Source organism: Theobroma cacao, chromosome 9 (genome assembly GCF_000208745.1).
Source record: "Theobroma cacao cultivar B97-61/B2 chromosome 9, Criollo_cocoa_genome_V2, whole genome shotgun sequence".
NCBI lineage: Eukaryota > Viridiplantae > Streptophyta > Magnoliopsida > Malvales > Malvaceae > Theobroma > Theobroma cacao.
In genome coordinates, this window is record NC_030858.1 from 1,091,225 (window position 1) to 1,113,571 (window position 22,347).

The following is a 22,347-nucleotide window of genomic DNA, read 5'->3' on the forward strand; positions in this document are numbered from 1 at the left end:
AATAAATCCCAATAAATACCTCAAAATTTTATTTAACAAATTAAAATAGTCACAACGTACACCTCTCATAATAGATCGACGGCATAAAGTTCAATGGACTCCATGAGTGTTATGTAATACCTAATTTTGAGGTGACGAAAATCAACCGATCAACAACTCCACACGGACTCCATCTTAATTTCTTTTACTTTCAAAATCATTAATTATTTTGTGATTTTATTAAATTTAGTTAAATTTGACAAAAGAAATTTATGACGAACAAACATAATTTTAAAAAATTTCTACCTTCATGACCTTATTAAAAATATTGATTAAAATTGAATTCTTTTAATAAAAAAATGGATAAAAGACAGACATAATGATGCGTAGATAGTTACAAATCACGAGGATAGGGATAAGATAATGCAAGTTTGAGATTTACTTAATCAACCAATTTAAGTACTTCACATATGTATATGTAAATGAGCATTTACTTAATATTATATAGCCAAGGAACACTACAAGTCAGTTTTTTTTTTAATAATTTGGATAAAAATGGTGAAAAATAATCCATAAGGATCAAAATTGTTTAGAAAGAATCATTAACAAATTCCTTTCTTTTGGCCATATCATATTATGATTGACATATTCTTGATGTTTCAACTTCACACCTTAAATAGAAATTGATGCACCCAAAGTTACAACATACTATAAATAGAAAATTTCTCCCATCAACTAATTGAATCGAAGAATCAAACTCATATCCCTGTAAAGGCTTTCTTGCCACCACCAGAAGAACCAGCTGGTATCACTTTCAACACATTGAATCTCAGTGTCTTTGACAAGGGCCTGTGGAAAAAAGGAAATTTATAAACATGAATAAGAATCTGGGTATTTTCATGAAACTGGATAAATTAGAGGTACAGAATAGAACCTGCACTGGCCGATGATAACATGATCTCCCTCCTTAACTCGAAAGCATGGGGATATATGTGCTGGGATGTTTGAGTGCCTCTTCTCATATCTAGATGTAATGGCATGAAACGTTACATTATTATTCACCAAAAGGAACAATGATAAACCAGATTTAAAATTTGTTTGAAGGTCTTGCCTCTGATATTTCTTAACATAATGAAGATAGTTGCGTCGAACAATGATGGTTCTCATCATCTTTGCACCGTGGCAAGTACCAGCTAGGATACGTCCCCTGATAGAAACAGTGTCGGTGAATGGGCACTTTTTAGCAATATAAGTACCTAAGCATAGCATAGCAAAAGAAATCAATTATCTCCTATCCAACACAGCTAAAGATTTTGGACAGATAGAATGCTCTGCCTAAAAATACAGAACACCAAAGATTATTACTGAAATAAGAGACCAAAATCATAGTCAACATTAATGACTAAGAAAACACAGGATCCCAGGATTGCACCATGAAAGCAAATTATTGTGGCAGAAGAGCATCATTTCAGCTAAACTCACTTCACCCACTAACATGTTTTGAATGTAGAACATTTACATACTATGAATGAGAGAAGCAAAGCTCTCAAACTAGAGCATAGGGAAAAAATCAGAGTAGATTGGATAAACCCATTTTAGTTCAGTGATTATAACTTCAGTGTATAATTTTAGTTGACCAAATATCACATTTTATATAAAAGCCAAAGAATTATTATAATATTGACAAAAAAAACTTCAGTTTTACACTAAACATGGAAATGGTGGAAATCTCCAGCTGCAACAAATGATAGAAACATAGTAATACCAAGTGAAAAGCAAAAGCTAACGCAGGACTATAACTCTTTGCAAAGCTTATTCTATCTTAATGTTACACTGCGGGAAAGCATACGTTAAAACAAGTAACCAAAATTCATACATCGACAATATTCTAAGCTAAAAACATCAAAAAAGTAACAGAGAATAAACCTTCGATTGCCTCTCTGGGTGTCTTAAAACCCAACCCAATGCTCTTCCATAAACGATTCCCTCCCTTCCCTGACCTCTTCCCCTTCCCCGACTTCTTCGAGCTAAACAAAAACATTAAGAAACGTCACACCAATTGCAAATTCATTTTGTTTACGATAAATAAAAAGCTAATTTGTAGTAAAAACCAACAGAGAAAATGGGAGAGCGATTACATACCAAAGGAAAACCTTGGGCTGCCTCAAGAAAGCTTTCTCCGTGAGTGACTCAACAAAGCCAAGCAGGCAACAAGATAAACCCTAATCCAAGCAGAGAGAAGGAGCGAAACTCGGTTACGAATGAGCTTATAAGGAAAAACCCTGTTCTCTTAATTACTAAAATGACTTTTCATGCTCTGCAAATCAAACATTAATTTGGTATTAAGAAATCATAAATAAAATAGTGTGCAAGCAAACATTTTGTTCTGGGCCTTGGGCCCTTTCCTTTGCACACCCAAAAACAATAGGGGTCCGATTCTTTTGGATCGAGCCTCCTGTGGATTAATGGGTTTTGTCTAAGACTCTTATTAATTTGGAATATAATATAATTCAAATTTTTAGTTTATCAATATTTTTTCATATGTGCAATTTTATTATAGTAATTTTTAATTTAGTTTTAAATTAAACAAAGTTACAATAAAAAATATTTCATGAGAAAATTTCCTAATTTTTTATTTTTTTAAATTAAATTATAAAAATCGTCATATATTTGTTCAAAAGATAAATGATAAATTTAATTTATTATCTTAAGTAAAATGATAAATTAAGATATTATCCCTATTGTTTTTCTTTTTAATATTAATTAGATTTGCAAATATAGTGTGAGGATTGTAAAAAGTTTTTAATTACTTATTTCGTAAACAAAAAAACAAAAGCCATATGAATATATATATATATGATCGTACCTAATATATATTTCAAGTAATGTGTCACACTCATTATTTATGATACGCTCATGAAATTAACCTCAAACGAGGGATTAATTACTCACTCATTGTTATTTCTTACGGTAACTAAAATTATAAGAATATTAATCATAATGTTAATAATTTTACTCATAAAACAAAGATATTTCTTTATGTTTATAATTAAAAGTTTAAATTTCTCAATACTATTATTTATAGGGAAAAAAAAACCACATGACGTTTTTTAATAATGAAATTGATCACAAATATGTAAAAAAAAAATCATAAACCATTTGATATATAAATCTTACAAATTAAGTTACTAGTGATTAGAGGTAATTTTTATGATTATCTAACTAAAGAAAAACTGTTGTAACTTCCATGAATTGCCTCAAATTAATTTTGTTTTTAATTACATTTATGACACTCGGTCTGTTTAACAGATGATTATTATATTATTGAAGAGGCGGGAACAGGAGGAGTGGGCATAAAAAGCGGAAGAGCCAGAGACTTTGCGGTGCATTTTGGATAGCTTTTTGGTTGGGGTCAAAAATAAAGCCGCGGCCAAAAGCTAATCCCTTGGGCAGCGAGCTCTTATTAGCTAACGCGTTTACTGGGACCGCTTTATTGATTTTTCTCATTTGGTTGACTTTCTTGGCTATTAACCTCAGCTTTTTCACGTATACGTGACATGCAATCGCCAAATGTTTGAAAATAATTGTTTGCATTAGGTGGCATCCAAGAGCACTAGGAGTCGAGAAATCTTCGTATTATTATTATTATGAGGGTGAATATTTAATAGAATTTATTTAGAAAAATCAAAGATAGATTGAATTATATTTAAAAATTTTAATTAAGATTTCAATACTGCTTCATTAATAAAATCTAAATATCTAGTTTAATTGTGTGTATATATATATATTAAAAATATAAATAAATAAATTTAAAATATATTAATTAATGGAAATGCCTTTCATTTCGAAACTATTCCGATAAATAAAAGCAGAGTCTTTTTTTTCCTTCATGGCAGCTTGGCAGTTTAAGTTTTCAACTGGGAAATGTGTCTTTTTATAGCAGTAATCTACCATTCGGACATCAGACTTCGAAATCCACAAAGGGTATTTCTGTCTCGAAATCTTTTCCAATACAATGGAGGATTACAGTACCGAGTGGTAAATCTGTAAATGTCCGCCATTGTTTTTTTGAAGTATCCAATGCTTTTCCTTTCTCTTCTCAAGCAACAGTTACCACACTTCACTGTCTACTGTCTCGTCCCTCTCTCTCTCTTTCTCTCTTTCATTTACTTCTCTTTGTTTCCGAGTAATAATGATGATGATGATGGTGGCTTGGAGTTGGCTGCCATTTTCTCTCGTGATCACATTTCTCTTCCTTTCAACACTCTCTCATGGAGTTTCTGTCTCTCAGTCTCCCACACCCCTCGTACGACCCGCTTCAGGTATTTCTCTTGTTCGCTTCTTTGTCAGGTTCCCTGTCTTTTCTTAACCTTCTTTCCTGTCTGGTTACTACCAGAATTTTACCAGGTAAAGAATGCAAAACCACGGGGTTTCAGTAACATACATAAACGTTACATTTTTCAAGCAATGGGGTCCAAAAGAGAAAGATGTGAGTGTTAGTTTATTTACTTATTTCGACTTTCATTTTCAGGGAAAGTAAATGGGAGTGAGGCAAAGTATGCAGTGGAGTTTTCATGGGAGATTACGAGGAGGTCTGTGGTGGAAGGGCCGGTTGGCGAACCTATTCCTGTGGTGGAGGTGAGTTCATCGCTTGTTTTGGCTGCTGAGAGGACTTACAGGAAAGATCCTCTTAACGGGTTCAAGAGATACACAGGAGGATGGAACATCAGGGAGCGCCATTACTGGGCTGTAAGTTTGTCAGACCCAAGAGCCCAAGATGAACCGTGTTTTATTTATTTTTTCTACTTTCTCTCTTTTTGGGACATGATCATGGCCGTGTACCCATGTCCAGTTATTTTCCACTTGCCAGCATATGATTACGGTTCGACCCTTGGCCCTGGTCCAAATTTTCAATGTTGGCACGTGGGTATTTTACATTTAGGTCCTCTAGAATTTGTGATTTAGACCGGTGGTGTATACTTGCTTGTCAGACATTCTGGTTGAGATCCCCCATCATACCCTTCTTTTTGTCTTTTCAATTTTAGAATACCGTATCTGGCGAAAAACAAGAGATTCTACAGCATAGGATTAAGAAACTAATTCTTTCTTTCTAACCAAATAACCATCGCAGCAAGTACTCCAGTTAGCCACATTGATGCTTTGCACAAATGCTGAGCTGGTGTCAGGAATAGGATGCCATTACTGCTGCAATTCCCTTTTGGAGTTGTATTTTTTTTTATGTATTTTCCATGTTTAGTAAGTATTGAGCAAATCAGGAATGAGACATGGTTCCTGCTTTGGGGGAACAAGGCAGGTTCTTGATGCTGGATGATGTGAAGTTAAGAATGTAAGCAAGTTGATTGATCCTTGTAAGATCTCATTCTTAGGCATACCATATTTTTCTTATTTCCCTTATTGAAGCAGGAGATAGGTGGACCCTTTCATATTAGTACAACATATTTGTTCTCGGATTTAGCTCATATTACACTAATTTTCTTTTCAACTTTTTCATCTTCGTACCCTTTTTTCTCCATTTTCATGTCCTAAAAGTTGGATTACATGTAATTGATCTAGCTGGTCAGTATCGGTTTAAGATTTATGTCCTAGCTAATCCTTAATTTCCATTTTTGTTTAAATGCAGTCTGTGGCATTTACTGCAGTTCCCCTGTTTGCAATTGCTGCAATCTGGTTTGTTGGCTTCGGGCTCTGCTTATTGCTCATCTTTCTCTGCTATTTCTGCTGTAAAAGGCCGCCATACGGATATTCTCGAATTGCTTATGCAATCTCTCTCATCTTCCTTATATTATTCGCTGTTGCTGCAATGTAAATGCATCTTTCTCTTGTGTCAACTTCATGCTTAGTGATGCTTCACGGTGTTCCTAAATTTGAACACTTTTATTATGTGGTTTCAGACTTGGCTGCATTGTCCTATATGTTGGTCAGGGGAGGTTTCACGATAGTACCACAAAGACATTGCAATATGTTGTAAATCAGGCAGATATGACTGTTGGGAAACTAAGGGATGTGTCAGACGCTCTTGCATCAGCTAAGCAGATTGGAGTGGATAAAGTCTTTCTACCTTCTAATGTCCTAACTGATATTGATGAGATAGGAGCAAAAATTAATTCTTCTGCAAGCACTCTAGCTGACAAAACAGTGGATAATTCGGATGACATTCGAGACCTCCTAGATTCTGTGTGAGTGAGGGATTCTTAATTTGATGTTTATGTTATCGTGCTACCAGAAAAAGCTTTGTTCATTAAAGCTGTATGTCAATGCTCTTGCAGGAGAGTGGCTCTTATTGTAGTAGCTGCTATTATGCTTCTCTTGACATTTCTTGGATTCTGTAAGCCCCTCTGCTTTCTTGACTAAGTAGTTGTTGATTCTTTTCCAGAATTTATAAAGTTTGCAAGTTAATTTGTTTATGCAATGTGATTTTCTTTCAGTATTCTCAGTTTTCGGGATGCAGCTTCTTGTTTACATGTGAGTAAGTTAATGATGAGGGAAACATATAATTTCATTATACGGTATTTTCTCTGATTTTATTTGGATACCAACCGGGTTTTCTCATAATGGAATGGTTTAAAATTATATCTGTTGCAGCCTGGTGATACTGGGATGGATGCTTGTAACTGGAACATTTATTCTTTGTGGTACATTCCTTCTTCTCCATAAGTAAGTTTTGACATAGCTCAGAAGCTTATGAACCTACAATTTCTACATCTTACTGCTTCTAATCTGAAGTCCTAACTGATCTATTGTTTGATGTACGTGCTAGTGTGGCTGCAGATACCTGTGTTGCAATGCATGATTGGGTTCAAAATCCCACTGCTCAGACAGCTTTAGATGATATACTGCCTTGTGTGGACAATGCGACAGCTCAAGAAACATTGTTGAAAAGCAAGGAAGTTACTTCTCAGCTTGTCGAAGTGATTAACCAGGTCATAACCAACGTGTCGAACATCAACTTTTCACCAAACTTTCCACCCATGTACTTCAATCAATCTGGTCCCTTGGTCCCCATACTCTGCAATCCTTTCTTTCCTGACCTTACAGATCGAGTCTGCACGGCTGGTGAGGTGAATGCAGATAACGCAACAGAGGTAAATTTACTGGATCTAGCAACTTTGACTACATTATTAACATTCACAAAGTAGGTTGCCATAATTTCTATATGGTTTTTTTTTCCTTCTTTTTGCATGATCTCAATTTATGTTATGACAAAAAAGATTACCATTACAGCATAAATTATCTTCATCTCATAAGGTATGTTGCAAGAAGAGAAATATTTTATTATAAAATTATATATATTACAAAGAAATCTAAATTATATGTAATTACATAGGTGAACGAGGTATATATATAAAACACTAACACTAATCCTATTCATAATTTAACTCTTAACTAATTAAAAGTATGATAGTATAACTAGCTATTATAATCTAACAAGGTAAATAGGTGCCAACTTGAGTCTTGAAATTAGCTGCACAAAAGATGATGTCATGTGACGAAACATGACACAAATGATGACGTTACATTCTATCTAGCTTTGCAAATTCGTGCTCCGGTGCTTCATAGTTGCTTGTTCATGACCCACGTTTAATCAATGCAAGCATCGAAGGAATAGCTGGAAAGATTACTGCTAACACTATTTAACCAATATCCAAGGTCACAGTAGATCGGAAAATTAATCAATGGTAACAGGACACGCCAAAAAATACAAAATACAAAAAAAATCCGTGATAAGAAAACCAAAGAGCCTATCTAGTGATGACAATTGAATCTGAAGCAGCAGAGATGACAATTGAATCTGAGATGAACAATAGACTGCCTAACATTGCTGATATTTGAAATACAATACTAAATGACCTTGTGATCTTTAGATTTCTTTCTCTCTCAAAAATGAAGCTCTAATCTTATATTATAAAATTATACTAGAGAACGTGTATATATATATATAAAAGATTAATCTTATTCATAGTCTCTTTTTAACTAATTTAATAGTATTGTAGTATTAGTCTAACTAGATATTATAGTCTGATTAGGTAATAATATTGTATATTAATTACAAGCAGATAATTTGTATAATTATTTTAAGAGGAAACTTTACTGAATCTTTCTCCCAATCGGTAAAAGTTAGAATTAGGCATATAAACTTGTGTTCTTCTGCTGCAGGTATGGAGGAATTATGTCTGTCAGGTTTCTGCAACTGGAATATGCATCACGACAGGACGGTTAACTCCGGCCTTTTATGACCAGATGACGGCAGCAGTAAATGTGGGTTCTGCATTGTATAATTATGCTCCTTTCCTTGTTCAGCTACAAGACTGCACATTTGTGCGGGAAACTTTTACGGGCATTTATGTCGAACACTGCCCTGGTCTCCGGCGATATAGTAGATGGATCTATGTCGGACTGGTAATGGTCTCAACTGCAGTTATGCTCTCTTTGATCTTCTGGGTAATCTATGGGCGAGAGAGACGCCATCGCCTCTATGGGCAACAATTAAGTGAGGGTCCTGAAGCGGACAAAGACTCTTGAAAGAAGCTTTTAGTTCACTTTGTGTGCTGGAATGAGGACTCTTTCTGTGCGGTTTGTATTTGCAGCTTCACTCTGTTGTAAGCCTTTTTCTATAGTTTGCTTTGCTTTGGTTACAGACCAATCAACGCCATAAATCAAAGAATCCAGGACCATGAATGGGTGTTCTACATTCCGGATTTCGCGATAGAGTCAAGCTACAGCTACTGGAAAATGGCCCTCTATTCATAGAACAGGAATGAGCCTGAAAATGGCAGTTAGATTCAGGTGTGGATATGTAATGCTGTAATGTTAAAAGACTCGCAGAGAATCAGATTGAAAGGATTTGTTTTGGGGGATTTCATTACATGTGGACGTTTGGTTAACAATTCTCTGCCATGGCCATGGTGATTCCTTTCAATGTTTTTGCTACTACTTTCTTTCCACAACCAAATGAATGAAGAAACTTCAGTTTCTGTTTGTTGATCCCATTTCTTTATATATAAAATGGGCTTTTATATCCAAATTTTGGCCTTCACATATTTGAGTTGGGACACTTTCCAAAGCCTAACTCAGCCTATATCCGATATGCAAAGGTTTTGTTTTGTTAGGAACGCGACACCTTAAACGGTAATGGATAATATTTTGTATTATTCTATTTTTTTTTTTGGTTAATGGGAAAATCTAATTAATAAAGAAGCATTACAAAAGTCTGGGCCATTCAGTCTCAAGGCCTAATTTATCAGCTAACAATAGTGAACCTATACGAGGAGGAGTCTCAAATATATGAAGACCCAGTGGAAAGTTACTGTGGTTGCTGGCCATCCAGTCTGCACAGCTATTAGCTTCACGGGGTACGTAGGTTTAGGGTTTAGGGAATTTTAAGGATAAAACAGTAAAAAAACTCAAGAGTATATGCATATGGGGACAAGAAATTTCGATTAATAGTAATAAGACACGCCAAAAAAAACAAAATACAAAAAAAATCCTTGATAAGAAATCCAAAGAGCCAATCTAGTGATGGCAATTGAATTTGAAGCAGCAGTGATGACAATTGAATCTGAGATGAACGATAGACTGCCTGCCGTTGCTGATGTGCTGCTGCTAATTGAATCTGAGATGACCAATTGACTGCCTGACATTGCTGATATTTGAAACAGAATTCTAAATGACCTTGTGATCTTTAGATTGCTCTCTCTTTCGAATATGAAGCTCTAATCTTATATTATGAAATTGTGTATATTACAGAGAATGTAAATACCTGTATATATATAAGATTAATCCTATATATAATGTAATTCTAATTAAGTAACAGTATTATAGTTTTAGTCTAACTAGATATTATAGTCTAATTAGGTAATAATATTGTATAATAATTACGAGTAAATAATTTGTATCTCTCTTTCTCCACTGTTGTGGGAGCTCTCGAAGGAGAGAATAATAATAATACTGAAGAAAAGAAGAAAATGGGGATGTGGGTATTTGGGTACGGCTCTCTTATTTGGAAAGCCGGGTTTAACTATGATGATCGTCTTGTTGGCTTCATCAAAGATTATCGCCATGTCTTCTACCAAGCGAAAACCGACCACATGGGGACGCCCGAGTGTCCAGGCAGGACCGTCACACTGGAGCCTGCTAATGGGGAAGTCTGTTGGGGAGCTGCGTACAAGATATCCAAGAAAGAAGATAAAGAAAATGCGATAACGCATTTAGAAGTGAGGGAGAAGCAGTATGACAAGAAAGCTTATTTTGATTTCTTCACTGATCCCACAGCTACAATTCTAGCCATTCCTGGGGTGAACATAGCATCTCCAGACAAGAAGCTTAATAAGAACTATTTGGGGCCTGCTTCTCTTGAAGAGATTGCCAAACAAATTATTAATGCTGAAGGCCCCTCGGGACCAAACAGACTTCCTCTTCCAACTAGAAAAAGGCTCTTCTTCTACTTGGATGCAAAGATAAACATGTAATGGATCTTGCAAATGAAGTGAGGCGCATTCTTTCAGAAAGGCAGCTGATTGCGTCATGATGCAAAAAGGAGGAAAGGGAAAACAAATTAAAAGAGAAACTCAGGGCAGCATGATAGATGTGTGGACATCAGTACCACTACATGGAGCGACAGATTTCATATAGTGTGGGATACAGATACAGTCATCCCAATTCTACAACAATAAATTTCTCTACACAGGCAAACAGTGTAGAGAAAAGGATGTCTCCCTATTCTTAATTTGGATATTGCCCTATTAAACCTGATTGTTCTTGATGACGAAATCGAGGGCGTTTCACATTTAAAGCTATCTTAACAAAAAAAAAGAGTAAATAATTTGTATAATTATTGTGGGGGGATTTCCATTACATGTGGATATGGTTAAAAATTCTCTGCCATGGCCATGGTGATTCCTTTCAATGTTCTTGCTACTACTTTCTTTCCACAACCAAATGAAGGAAGAAACTTCAGTTTCAGTTTTTTGATCCCAATTCTTTTGAGGAACGGTGCTCCTTCCCTACGTGATGGAATCCTCTTCTGTATATGTTTAGTTCTAGACAGTGTGTGGTAAGCTAGGGCGGGACGGTTTCTATTGAGAGGAGGGAGGGGGGGAAGGGGGAGGGAACTGTGATCGTGGGTGTTAGGGATGATGGGGTGATGATGGTTTGAGCATTATCACAGATCTTAAGGGTGGGGTGAAGGTGCCCTTTCAATGAATTGTTGGGTATGAAAGGGGCCTGGGGGTGCATCATCACCTGTCCTTGGTTTCTGCTTACGGCAGTGTGAATTGTTGGGAGGAATTCGGAGGTTGCTTGAGATGTGGGTGATCACTGCAATGGGAGAGGGTTGGGAAGGGATTGATAGTATTTTGAAGGGGACCATCTTTTATCTTTATTTATGTATGAATCTACTTTTATTTAGTATAAAAAATACATATAGATAATACATGCATATATATTTACATATAAATTGATAAATAGCTAAATGGAGTAGTAACTTGTAGTGATACTCTCCATTCAACAAGCATTACTTTGTTATGATAGTCTGGTTTGGTTTCTGTTGTCCGAGACACTTCCTATTGGTACAATGCTGCGCTTTTTTTTCTTTGTAAAAGGATGTAAGGCTGGGTTGTGCTATCCAGTTCTGGCTGAAAAAGCAAAGTACGGCTGGTTGTTGAGTTTTGTTTCCTCCAGTAAGGAGATCCTATGTTTCTAGCTAGGGAACATGGTTCGAAGAGATGTTTCTACAGTGATCATCGGGAGCTGCTGGTCTGGAAAGGGCAAGTGTTCTAAACTAAAAAAATCCTCTGTAATTTCCCTGCTGCCGAATCCTCTTGGTTGCTCGACGACAGGCCTTCTACACGCCTCATGTATCCCTGGACGGGGCGTGGAGTTGGTAGGCTTGACAACATCCATGTCCATATAAACTCATGAACCCAGTTCAGCCTGCACGCTGTCAAGTTAGACGTTCGGCTGAAAAAATGAACCTAAGCTCTTAGCACCAAAACAGATTGACTGAGCACGTTAAAGGCCAACTAAGTTCTTGTTGAGGCCCATAAATGAAATGGGCCTATTTACCCAAAATTTGAGCTTCACTTTTTTGAGATGGAAAACCTTCCAAAACCAAATCCAGATATTAAAAGATTTTGTTTTGTTGGGAACGTCGACACCTACATATTTAAGGAAGACCATGGATAACCTTTTTTGTACTTAATTAATATCTTATAATCGAGTTTGAGAAGGATTTGAATAGTAAAATTATTCCACATCATGAGATCATATAATGGTTATAACATATCAATATTCAAACAAGATTTATAAATAATAATTTTAATATTATATATTATATTTTTTTATAAATTACTTAAATTAATGTAATATTTATTCAAATTCATTAATTATTTCAAATATAATTTTAAATTTTAAATTATCTTTTATAAATTATATTTAATTCTTTAATTATTATTAGAATCCACCCATGTACTTCAATTAATCTGATCCTTTGGTCCCCATGTATAACTCTGTTCTGCAATCTTTTTTTTTATTGACCTTCAGATCGAGTTTGCACTGTTGGTGAAGAAATTAAAATACAATTACATTAAAATTTAAATTGTATACAATTACATAATTTAATGAATATATATAACACTAATCTTATTTATAATCTAACTTTAACTAATTAAAAATACTATAATATAATTTTAACTAATAAATTTTGAAACTAATTATATAATGTAAGTAATGACGTGATGAAAAATGATACAAAAGAGGACGTGACAGAACAGTATAGATGATGATATTATATTCTATCTAGCTTTGCAAATTCGCCCTACCTCGCTTCATAGTTGCTTGTTCTTGATCCATGTTTAATTAATACAAGCATAGAAGGAATGATCACTGCTACAGTATTTTAACAATATCCAAGGATGATAAGGAAAAGTGCATCATTGAAACCACTACGTACAAGAGCACGAATGAGATGCCAAGAAGTTTATGGACTTCTCTTAAGTGAGCAACTGAAACTATAACAGTGTAGTAGGCGGCTAAAATTATAATAATGACAATATAAACTATTTTGAAGATAAGACGCACCTGCATACAAGAATTTTGGATGTTTAGGGTTATAGTAGATTGGAAAATCAATCAATGGCAACAGGACACACCAAAATATACAAAATACAAAAAAATAAAAAAATCCGTGAAAAGCAAATCAAAGAGCCAATCAAGTGATGACAATTGAGTTTGAAGCAGTAACAACGAGAATTGAAAATGAAGCAGCTTAGATGATATTATGATGAATAATAGATTGCCTAACATTGTTTATATTTTAAACAAAATCTTAAATGACCTCGTGATTTTTAAATTTATTTCTTTTATGAATTCGAAGTTTTGATTTTATATTATGAAATTATATATATTATAAAGAATGTATTTATATATATATAAGATTAATCTTATGTATAATGTAATTCGAATTAACTAATAGTATTGTAGTATTAATTTAATTAAATATTATAATCTAATTAGGTAATAATATTATATAATAAATTTAAGTAAATAATTTATATAGTTATCTTTACCAAAAGCTAGATTAGGACGGTTAACTCCGGCCTTTGATGACCAGATGACAGCAGCAGCAAATGTGGGCTCATTGCATTATAGAGTTATGCTCCTTTCCTTGTTCAGCTGCAAATGCCCACTGCCATGTCAGGCCAAGGCCCAAGTATCCATCGGGGTTGGGCTCGAGCTTGAACAGGAAAAAGAGCTTCGATGCCTCAGGTTGTCGGATTTTTCGTTGGCTCAGGCCTCCTTTGTTCCAACTAAAAGTAACTACCAGCGTTTCCCTTATTCAATAAAATTCTCCAAAAATCCTCGATCCATCCATCTCAACCATTTTTCCACTTTGTATTTGACTCTGATACCTCTCTCCCTTACCCTCTCCGCCTTCGGAAACGCCGGAAAAATTCTCACCACCCAACAACCATGTCTTCCTTGACCTCTCTCAGACGATCCTCGCCGTCGGCGGACCGTCTCTTCCTGATCCAACAACGACTCCGGACCCGCCAATTCTCGTCGCTGCCTCCGATCAACGCTTCAAAAATCGACTCCGATGATCGAAAAGATTCCGTTGCCAGCTCTTTCGTGAAATGGATCTCGGGGATCGCGGTTGGTTCGAGCTTAGGATTAGTCTACTGGTACTCAACCTCGGGTTCGGATTGGAGATCTGCTTTCTTGAAGAAACCCTTTTTGTCTTTCGCTGAGTGGTCGACGGCCACTGCTGAATCCACCGTTGATGGTTCGAGAAGCGCGTTTCGTAAACTGGCCCTCCCTGACTACAGCTCGAAGTTCATCTTCGGAGGTTATTACTGTTGTTCTAATTTCTTTTTTAATTGTTAAACATATTTTTTGGTATTTTTATTTACATTTTAAGCGTCGCAGAGGTGCATAGGAGAAAAGTTTTCTTTAACTATGAGAAGCGGTTGAGATTGCGGAGTCCACCGGAAAAGGTAAATTACTGAATATTTGTTGAAAAAAACTGTAACCTTTCTCATAATTCTAACTGCTAAGTAGTTGACTTTATTTGATTGGTGAAAATCTTGGGTTTATTTCCTTCAGATTATTTATAATGTTTGTTCTTGCAATCCTTTTTGTTTTAGATTCATAATTTACTCCCCGCAACTTTTTGCATTGAGTTAGTAATATTTGTTTGGTATTGATAAGGTATCGTATGAATGTTTCGTTATTTACCTCATAGCATCTCTATGCTTGCAGGTTTTTGTGTATTTTGCCTCTTTTCGAACTCCGGAAGGGGAATTACTCATGAGACCGGCTGATCTGATGCGAGCAGTTGTTCCTGTTTTTCCTCCTTCAGAATCCAACCTCGTTAGAGATGGTTATTTGTCAGGGGAAAGGAGTCCTGGTGAACTACGTTGTGATCCTTCAGAATTTTTCATGCTTTTTGATACGAACAGTGATGGACTTATATCTTTCAAAGAGTAAGTGACCAATATCTGGCAATTTAAATAGACACTTTCATGTACTTTTTCTTCTTTATTTGGATGGTACAGGTCTGAATAATTTCTTTGGAACAGGTATATCTTTTTTGTTACATTACTCAGCATCCCTCAGTCAAGCTTCTCTACCGCATTCAAAATGTTTGATGTCGACAACAGTGGGTTTGTATTTCTATATCTAGTTGAGAATATTCTTGAAATAGCTGTCTTGCTCCCCTTACCTTTTTATCTTAACATGTTAGTAATTTGACTGTAAATATCTGTACATAGGGAGATTGATAAGGAAGAATTTAAGAAAGTGATGGCTTTGATGCGAGCTAATAATAGACAAGGGGCAGTCCATAGCGATGGACTTCGCATTGGGTTGAAAGTTACTGGGTCTGTGGAGAATGGAGGTCTGGTGGAGCACTTTTTTGGCAAAGATGGAAAGGCTCGCCTACAACATGATAAATTTGTTGAATTTTTGCAAAAATTGCAGGATGAGGTGAGCCCCCTTCTCCCAAGTCTGACAAAATTGAAATCATTTTCTTATAATGTTTGTGGATTGCATGTCTTTAGTCCTTATACTGTGTCTGATGTTGGTGTCATTCCCCAAAAATATGTGTATGGTTATCGTGGATGGTTCATGGTTAACTTGGCATGGGACTTTTTGTCCATCATATACCAAGTTTTGAGAAACTTGGAGCTTTTTCTTCTAGCATGAGTAATAGGTGTTAACTGTTAAGAGTGAGCCAAAAATTCCTTACAAAAAATAAAAGCATTTTCTATACATCTTTTTTTTTTCTTTAATGGTTGAAGGAGTTGAATTTTTTTTATCAAATTGATCCTTTAACTTATAGAATGCTTGTAATGCATGGCAAATTGCACTGAATGTCTGTTCTTATCTTCGGCGTTTTACCTTTTTACCCTTTTTCTCTTTCTCCCACACATAAAGAAATTTTGATGATTGTCATATTCAAAGTGATGTTTATTTTATTCTGTAGATGCTGAGATTGGAGTTTGATCATTATGACTACAAAGGCCGAGGAACCATATCAGCCAAGGATTTTGCATTATCCATGGTTGCTTCTGCTGATATGAGTCATTTAAGCAGGCTGCTTGAGCAGGTTGATGAATTAAATGATGAGCCACAGCTTAGGGAGATTCGAATTAATTTGGATGAATTCAAACATTTTGCTGAGCTACGTAGAAAATTGCAGCCATTTTCTTTGGCTCTTTTTAGTTATGGGAAAATAAATGGCCTATTGACAAAGGACGACTTCAAACGAGCAGCATCTCATGTAAGTCTTTTGTTGTTTATGATTTGTTTTTTCTTTTTTGACCAGTTATAACTTTGCATTTTAGAATTCATATAATACATCTTTTCATTTTCTTACCCTGTTTCATCATTTTTTTGGGTATTCTTTCCCTTTTTCTTGATAAGAAACCTTTCCATTTAGTTTTTTATTTTAATAACCTGCCATGTATAATAATTGCTAAATGTCGGAATTTTCAAAGTAAACATCATGATGACGTAATCTCTTCATATACAGGTCTGTGGCATAGATCTTACTGACAATGTTGTTGAGATCATTTTCCATGTGTTTGACTCCAATCGCGATGGGCATTTAAGCTCAGATGAGTTTGTTAGAGTTTTACTTAAAAGAGAAAGGGATATTGCTCAACCTGTAGAGTCAGGAATCTTGGGACTTTTATCTTGCTGCTGGAACTGTTCAAATAATAGCTCCATTGGGCGGGTGATCTCATAATCTGTCTCCACAATAGGATTTCCATCAACGGAGAAGCTTCTGATATCTTTCCGAAAGGTTGAACCTGTTATCAGCCGACTTCCATTGCAACTATGGAATGTGCTTGTGATTTGAAGCTGGGAAAATAGCTGTCAGTTAACTTATCAAGGCATTATCGGTTACTTAACCTTGTGGCTAGAACTGATCTATTAACTGCCTCAGTTTGTTTCTTAGCTGATCTGGGTACATCTGGATTGCTATTTAGTCATCAGTATCCCTTGTGATCAGAAGCTGTTGCAAAATCGTGATAAGAAGTTTGTACAAGTTGAGGTGGATGGCTAACAAATGATGTATATTCCCTGGCATAGACTTGTCTCATGGGTTGATATGATATCGAATCCTTGTATGCCCTTTCATGCAGTTTATAACCCCTTTTTTTTGGTCCTTCCCCTTTACACGTTACTGCAGACCACAAATCTGTATAGTTGTTTCTTATACTGTGTAAATATTGTTTTAGTGAATAAGTATTCATCTTTGAAAGAGTATGCTTGCACAATTGTTCATCTTTTTCCATTTTTTTCTGGGTTAATGATTCTACTTGTCCACAAGGAAATTGCTAATTGTTGATGCCAGTTGTAAGATGTAAACATGCATAAGAAATTTCCTGGACGCTGGGCATACCAGTCCAAGCCTTTGAATATAGCTTTGATAGATTGTAACCCATTCTTGTTCAAGAATATGGAGACAATGTTGAGTAGTCAGTTCTTGGCAAAGACTAGAATGTATGGTTTCTACGCGTGGTTGACTTCTTTGCTTTTGTTGTTTTGCGGATTTTGAAGTTAACTTAGAAGCTCGACCATACGATATTACTTACAGTAAAAACACCCCGTTCTCTTTTAAACAAACAAAGAAGATAAGGTCAATGTGTCTTCTTCCTTCTTCCTAGGAACCGAAGAAGTAAGTAGGAATGCTTTGACTTACTTCTCTTTGTGTGGAATTAATTATCGGGGTCGTGTTTTCTAACTGTAAAACCTCTCCTTCTACTGTCGGCCTACCCTTGAAATTCACTGCAAGCTTGTCGTCATTTTCTAGTTAATGCTCCGACGACTCCTTGTCTAAGCTTATACCAAGTCTCTGCTAGAGATTGATTGAAGATCATCCGATCAGCCTTTTTACAGTGAGCTGATAATTATCAAGAAATTAAGGAAACAAATGGTCTGAATATTCTCTTTAGCTGTTGGCCATCTCTGTCTATATAATTAATACAATCATGGACTAATGGAGAATTTGAAACCAGCACCTAAAGACTTTGAGACACTTTATAAACTAATCCTACTGTCAGAAAAAAGATTATCTTCTTTCTCAGCTGCAGCAACCGACAGATATTTTCAAACCATGAAGTGGGTTTTCCGGTTCTGGCTTTGTTTGGTCTTGGTGCAGTTTAATGATTACAAATATTGCTTTGGTTGCCATGAGGAAGAGAGGTTTGCTCTTTTGGACCTCAAAGCATCTTTCTATCCGGACGAAAGCTATGCTCCTCCTTCTTGGGAGGAGGATGATGATGGTGACTGTTGTGATTGGGAAAATGTGGTGTGTGACAAGGCGACGCAACGAGTGAGTAAGCTTTTTCTCAACAGCTCATGGGATCCCATGGAAGTATTTGAAGATGTGTATCTCAACGCCTCCCTGTTTCTTCCATTTAAAGAACTGGCTTTCCTCAACTTGTCTTCAAACATGTTTTCTGGTTTGGTTGATAATGATGGTACAAGAAACTTTCTTTTTTAAGTTTATCATTTCAGTATTCTGATTTTCTGCCGTGAGATTGGAATGAGGTTTAAATATTCAGTTGTTCAACAGGCTTTGAAAGATTGTCTAAACTGAACAAGCTGAGATTCCTTGATTTGAGCGAGAGCTACTTTAATGACAGCATTCTTGTACATGTTGGAGCAATCTCTGGCTTCCAATGTAATGACCGGAGCGACTCATTTCCAAGGTATTTTTCATTCTTCTCTTCATATACTCTGTCTCCAGGAACCCTTTTCACTTCTTTAGAAAATTACTCCGGAGAGCGACTCATTTCCAAGGTATTTTTCATTCTTCTCTTCATATACTCTGTCTCCAGGAACCCTTTTCACTTCTTTAGAAAATTACTCCGGAGAAGTAGACTCTTGTCATGTAACTTTGCTGATGATTATTGTTCTTTGAAGAACTGGCTGCTCTGCGTAACTTGGAGGAGTTGGACTTGAGTAATAATCCGTTAGAAAGCTTCATGGAGATTCAAGGTACACCAACCCAATGTTTATGATGTTATTCTGTCTTGCACTTAATGTTTTCCTAGTCAAACTGTGGTTTAGCTGATTTCTAATTCAGGTCTTAGAAATATGAGCAAACTGAAAGTCCTAAATCTAAACTCGTGTGAGCTCAACATGAATACTTTACAATCACTCGGGAATCTCCATTCGCTGAAGAAGCTTTATCTCAATGAAAACTCCTTGGAAGGATCCATTACTGTTCAAGGTATGCGCAACTACGTGGAGTTCATTATTAGTTCTTCATCCCCTTCCAACCATCAATGTTTACTCATATCTTGATTGTTTCTTTCCTTTTTTTCTAGAGCTAAACAGTTTGAGAAACTTGGAGGTCTTGGATGTCTCTTCCAGTCATCTTAACAGCAGTTTTCTTCAGGTTTTGGAGCAAATGAAATCTCTCAAAGGCTTATCCTTGCGAGAAAATAGTCTCAATGGCACCCTGCATTCACTAGGTAACCCTAGTTGTACTTCAAAACGATTTGCTTTCGTTGGATTAAGTTTAACAGTTATTTACTATTATTGATTTTGTTTTCTGACAATTTTGGCAGGCTTGTGCAAACTTAAGAATCTTGAAGAGTTGGATATCAGTTATAACAGTTTCACAGGCACAATGCCTCCTTGCATCGAAACCTTGACATCCCTTCGAGTTTTGGATATCTCTAGGAACAGGTTTTCGGGGAACATTAGTTCATCTTTCATCTCTAGCCTCGTTTCCCTTGAGTTTCTTTCCCTTTCTCACAATGAATTCCAAAGTTTGGCCTCATTTTCCTCATTTGCTAACCATTCAAGGCTTGAGGTCGTTGAACTTATCTGTAATAACAATGGATCAGTGGTTGAAATCGATGATCATATGTGGGTTCCACGCTTCCAGCTGAAGATCCTCCGTCTTGCAAGCTGTTCAGTTGATAAAGGATCCTTGTTGAAATTTCTTTCTTACCAATATGATCTTAGAGTGATTGATCTCTCCAATAACAACTTGGACGGAGATTTTCCTACTTGGTTGATGGAGAATAATACAAGGATAGAAGGACTACATTTTAAAAATAATTCTTTCAAAGGCCAATTTCCTCTTCCATCTTGTCCTAGCACGTTCATCTCAGTAGTTGATATCTCCAATAATCAGCTTCAAGGATATATCCCATCAAACATTAGTGTCTATCTCCCAAACCTGAAATTTCTGAATCTGTCAAAGAATTCCTTCAAAGGCGGCATACCTTCTTCGTTTGGTGACATGAAAACTCTGCTTGTTTTGGACCTGTCAGTCAATGAATTCTCAGGAGACATACCTGATAGCTTGGTCTTAGGTTGCTTCTCTTTACATGCTCTCCTATTGTCAAAAAACCATCTTACAGGCCAAATGTTTCCAAAGCTTTCTAATCTGACCAGCTTAGAAATTCTGCGTTTAAATGGGAATCTCTTTCGTGGAAAAATCCCAGATAGTTTGCTTAACAGCTCAGCTCTGAAGACACTAGATGTTAGTCACAACTCCTTATCAGGTAAGCTGCCAACTTGGATGGGAAATTTGATTGATTTGCAAACACTTTTGATGGCCGGGAATCACCTTGAAGGACCAATTCCTGTTGAGTTCTGTTCACTTGAGGGCATTGAAATTCTAGATCTTTCACAAAACGATCTCTCAGGCTCCATCCCATCTTGCTTTAGCCCAAAATCCCTTCTTCGAGTACACTTGTATGACAATAAGCTCACAGGATCAATATCAAAATCCTTCTCTGGAAGCTCATCTTTAGTGATTTTAGACATCAGAAACAACTCCCTGACAGGAAGTATTCCCAGTTGGATTTCCAATCTCAGTTTGAGCATTCTTCTCCTGAAAGAAAACCAGTTGGAAGGAAGAATCCCTGCTGCGTTGTGTCAGTGTTCCATGATGACCATACTAGATCTTTCTCACAATAATCTCTCAGGTCCTATTCCATCTTGCTTGAACAAGATACCGTTCAAAATAGATTTTCGTTCCGGAAAATTTCGCTTATCTATTTCCTTGCATTTTGATCAAGAGTTGCCAGCCTATTCATATCAAACCAGCTATGTAAAGTTATCTCAAAGGCCTTCTTATGCTAACCCTGTAGGTTATGAAATAGCCTCTGCTGAGTTCACAACCAAGAACAGGTCTGACTTCTACAGGAACAACTTTCTATACAACATGACTGGAATTGATCTTTCTTGGAACAAACTGACAGGCAGAATACCACCTGAAATGGGGCATCTGAAGCTGATTCTTGCACTGGATATTTCACATAATGAATTGAGTGGTTCAATCCCAACAAACTTTTCAGGTCTGAAGGACATAGAAAGCTTGGACCTATCTCACAACAAGTTGACTGGACCAATTCCTGAGCAGCTCACAGAGCTGAACGCGCTGGGATATTTCTCTGTAGCTTACAACAATTTATCCGGCAAAATACCTGACAAACCGCACTTTGATACCTTCCTGGAAACCAGCTACGAGGGAAATCCTTTTCTTTGTGGGCTAGTGTTGAAGAAAGACTGTAACTCAGCCCTGAAAGAATCACCGGGCGGCCATGATGATCATGGAGCTAACAGTTTCATGGAGATGGTGGCTTTCTGGTTAAGTTTCCTTGTGTCTTACGTAACAGTGGTGGTGACGCTCATTGCTGCTCTCTACATCAACATGGACTGGAGAAAGAAGTGGTTTCATCTGATTGATGCCTGCATCACTACTTGTTTCTGTAAGTCCACCAATCGGAATGGCTAGAAATCTCCATCCTTGTTATAGAAAGAAAATGCCCACCACATTACCAGCAAAACCCAGAGCTAAAAATGTGTAAAATCCTGGCTATATATTGATGATATTACCATCCATTTCCAATCCCAAAATTACAGTAAAATCTAGTTCCTTTGTTGATTGAAGTATAATCTGATACTAAATTCATTTACCCATTTTCTTCTTTTCAAAGAAGCAAATAGATTTGTCATCCATACTATCTTAAATCTGAAATCATCACCAGCCATTAGATGCATCGGAAAGCTCCAATTAATTCTTTCTTTAACTTATCAAACAATAAAGGAAAAGTAAAAAAGCTTCAGAGTGACCATAATAAGCCAATTTATCTCCCCCTTTTCCAGCTAAAAGAAGCAAATTATATACTAACTACAGAATTTAGTTTAACTGACAAATTAGTTCTGCAAATATTTCTTCCTTCTTTAAACGTTTTTTTAATTTAACAAAAATTAAAAAAAAAATTGATTTTAATATATTTATATTAAAATTTATTTTTTAATATAAATATTCAATATTTTAATATGAAAGAAGTAAAAAAAATTATAATATAAAAA

The 22,347-nt window shown here is 36.1% G+C and overlaps 5 protein-coding genes across 5 annotated transcripts; 4 read left to right on the forward strand and 1 right to left on the reverse strand.

The window, feature by feature from the left end:
* On the reverse strand, positions 579–3,538 carry LOC18587746 (40S ribosomal protein S11). Its single transcript, XM_007011729.2, has 6 exons — positions 3,512–3,538; positions 2,122–2,201; positions 1,906–2,006; positions 1,091–1,235; positions 914–1,003; positions 579–828 (listed from the first exon to the last, which is right to left on the reverse strand). The coding sequence occupies exons 1-6, from the start codon at positions 3,536–3,538 to the stop codon at positions 738–740; spliced, it is 534 nt and encodes a 177-aa protein (XP_007011791.2). The 3' UTR covers positions 579–737.
* LOC18587747 lies at positions 3,897–8,982 on the forward strand. Its single transcript, XM_007011730.2, has 9 exons — positions 3,897–4,301; positions 4,511–4,728; positions 5,621–5,802; positions 5,892–6,176; positions 6,267–6,325; positions 6,426–6,462; positions 6,583–6,654; positions 6,758–7,082; positions 8,155–8,982. The coding sequence occupies exons 1-9, from the start codon at positions 4,172–4,174 to the stop codon at positions 8,518–8,520; spliced, it is 1,674 nt and encodes a 557-aa protein (XP_007011792.2). The 5' UTR covers positions 3,897–4,171; the 3' UTR covers positions 8,521–8,982.
* Positions 9,963–10,466, forward strand: LOC18587748 (gamma-glutamylcyclotransferase 2-3). Its single transcript, XM_018127104.1, has one exon. It carries the CDS (start codon positions 9,963–9,965, stop codon positions 10,464–10,466), a length of 504 nt encoding a protein of 167 aa, XP_017982593.1.
* On the forward strand, positions 13,821–17,268 carry LOC18587749 (calcium uptake protein 1, mitochondrial). The gene is made up of 7 exons (XM_007011732.2): positions 13,821–14,341; positions 14,422–14,489; positions 14,755–14,978; positions 15,075–15,158; positions 15,267–15,480; positions 15,980–16,276; positions 16,529–17,268. The coding sequence occupies exons 1-7, from the start codon at positions 13,966–13,968 to the stop codon at positions 16,742–16,744; spliced, it is 1,479 nt and encodes a 492-aa protein (XP_007011794.2). The 5' UTR covers positions 13,821–13,965; the 3' UTR covers positions 16,745–17,268.
* On the forward strand, positions 18,683–21,947 carry LOC18587750 (LRR receptor-like serine/threonine-protein kinase GSO1). The gene is made up of 5 exons (XM_018126703.1): positions 18,683–18,716; positions 18,931–19,005; positions 19,094–19,240; positions 19,338–19,484; positions 19,581–21,947. Exons 1-5 carry the CDS (start codon positions 18,692–18,694, stop codon positions 21,764–21,766), a joined length of 2,580 nt encoding a protein of 859 aa, XP_017982192.1. The 5' UTR covers positions 18,683–18,691; the 3' UTR covers positions 21,767–21,947.

Excerpts from the sequence above, each read along its gene's own strand:
- LOC18587750 (XM_018126703.1), top strand. The coding sequence starts at position 18,692 with ATGACCGGAGCGACTCATTTCCAAG. Across the intron at positions 18,717-18,930 it reads CGGAGCGACTCATTTCCAAG|AACTGGCTGCTCTGCGTAAC; the intron begins GTATTTTTCATT and ends TGTTCTTTGAAG. Across the intron at positions 19,241-19,337 it reads AGGATCCATTACTGTTCAAG|AGCTAAACAGTTTGAGAAAC; the intron begins GTATGCGCAACT and ends CTTTTTTTCTAG.
- LOC18587747 (XM_007011730.2), top strand. The coding sequence starts at position 4,172 with ATGATGATGATGATGGTGGCTTGGAGTTGGCTGCCATTTTCTCTCGTG. Across the intron at positions 6,177-6,266 it reads CGAGACCTCCTAGATTCTGT|GAGAGTGGCTCTTATTGTAG; the intron begins GTGAGTGAGGGA and ends ATGCTCTTGCAG. Across the intron at positions 6,655-6,757 it reads ACATTCCTTCTTCTCCATAA|TGTGGCTGCAGATACCTGTG; the intron begins GTAAGTTTTGAC and ends TGTACGTGCTAG.
- LOC18587748 (XM_018127104.1), top strand. The coding sequence starts at position 9,963 with ATGGGGATGTGGGTATTTGGGTACGGCTCTCTTATTTGGAAAGCCGGG.
- LOC18587749 (XM_007011732.2), top strand. The coding sequence starts at position 13,966 with ATGTCTTCCTTGACCTCTCTCAGACGATCCTCGCCGTCGGCGGACCGT. Across the intron at positions 14,342-14,421 it reads CTCGAAGTTCATCTTCGGAG|AGGTGCATAGGAGAAAAGTT; the intron begins GTTATTACTGTT and ends TAAGCGTCGCAG. Across the intron at positions 15,159-15,266 it reads TTTGATGTCGACAACAGTGG|GGAGATTGATAAGGAAGAAT; the intron begins GTTTGTATTTCT and ends ATCTGTACATAG.
- LOC18587746 (XM_007011729.2), bottom strand. The coding sequence starts at position 3,538 with ATGTCACGTATACGTGAAAAAGCTGAG. Across the intron at positions 1,236-1,905 it reads ACCCAGAGAGGCAATCGAAG|GTACTTATATTGCTAAAAAG; the intron begins GTTTATTCTCTG and ends TGCTATGCTTAG. Across the intron at positions 1,004-1,090 it reads TATGTTAAGAAATATCAGAG|ATATGAGAAGAGGCACTCAA; the intron begins GCAAGACCTTCA and ends CATTACATCTAG.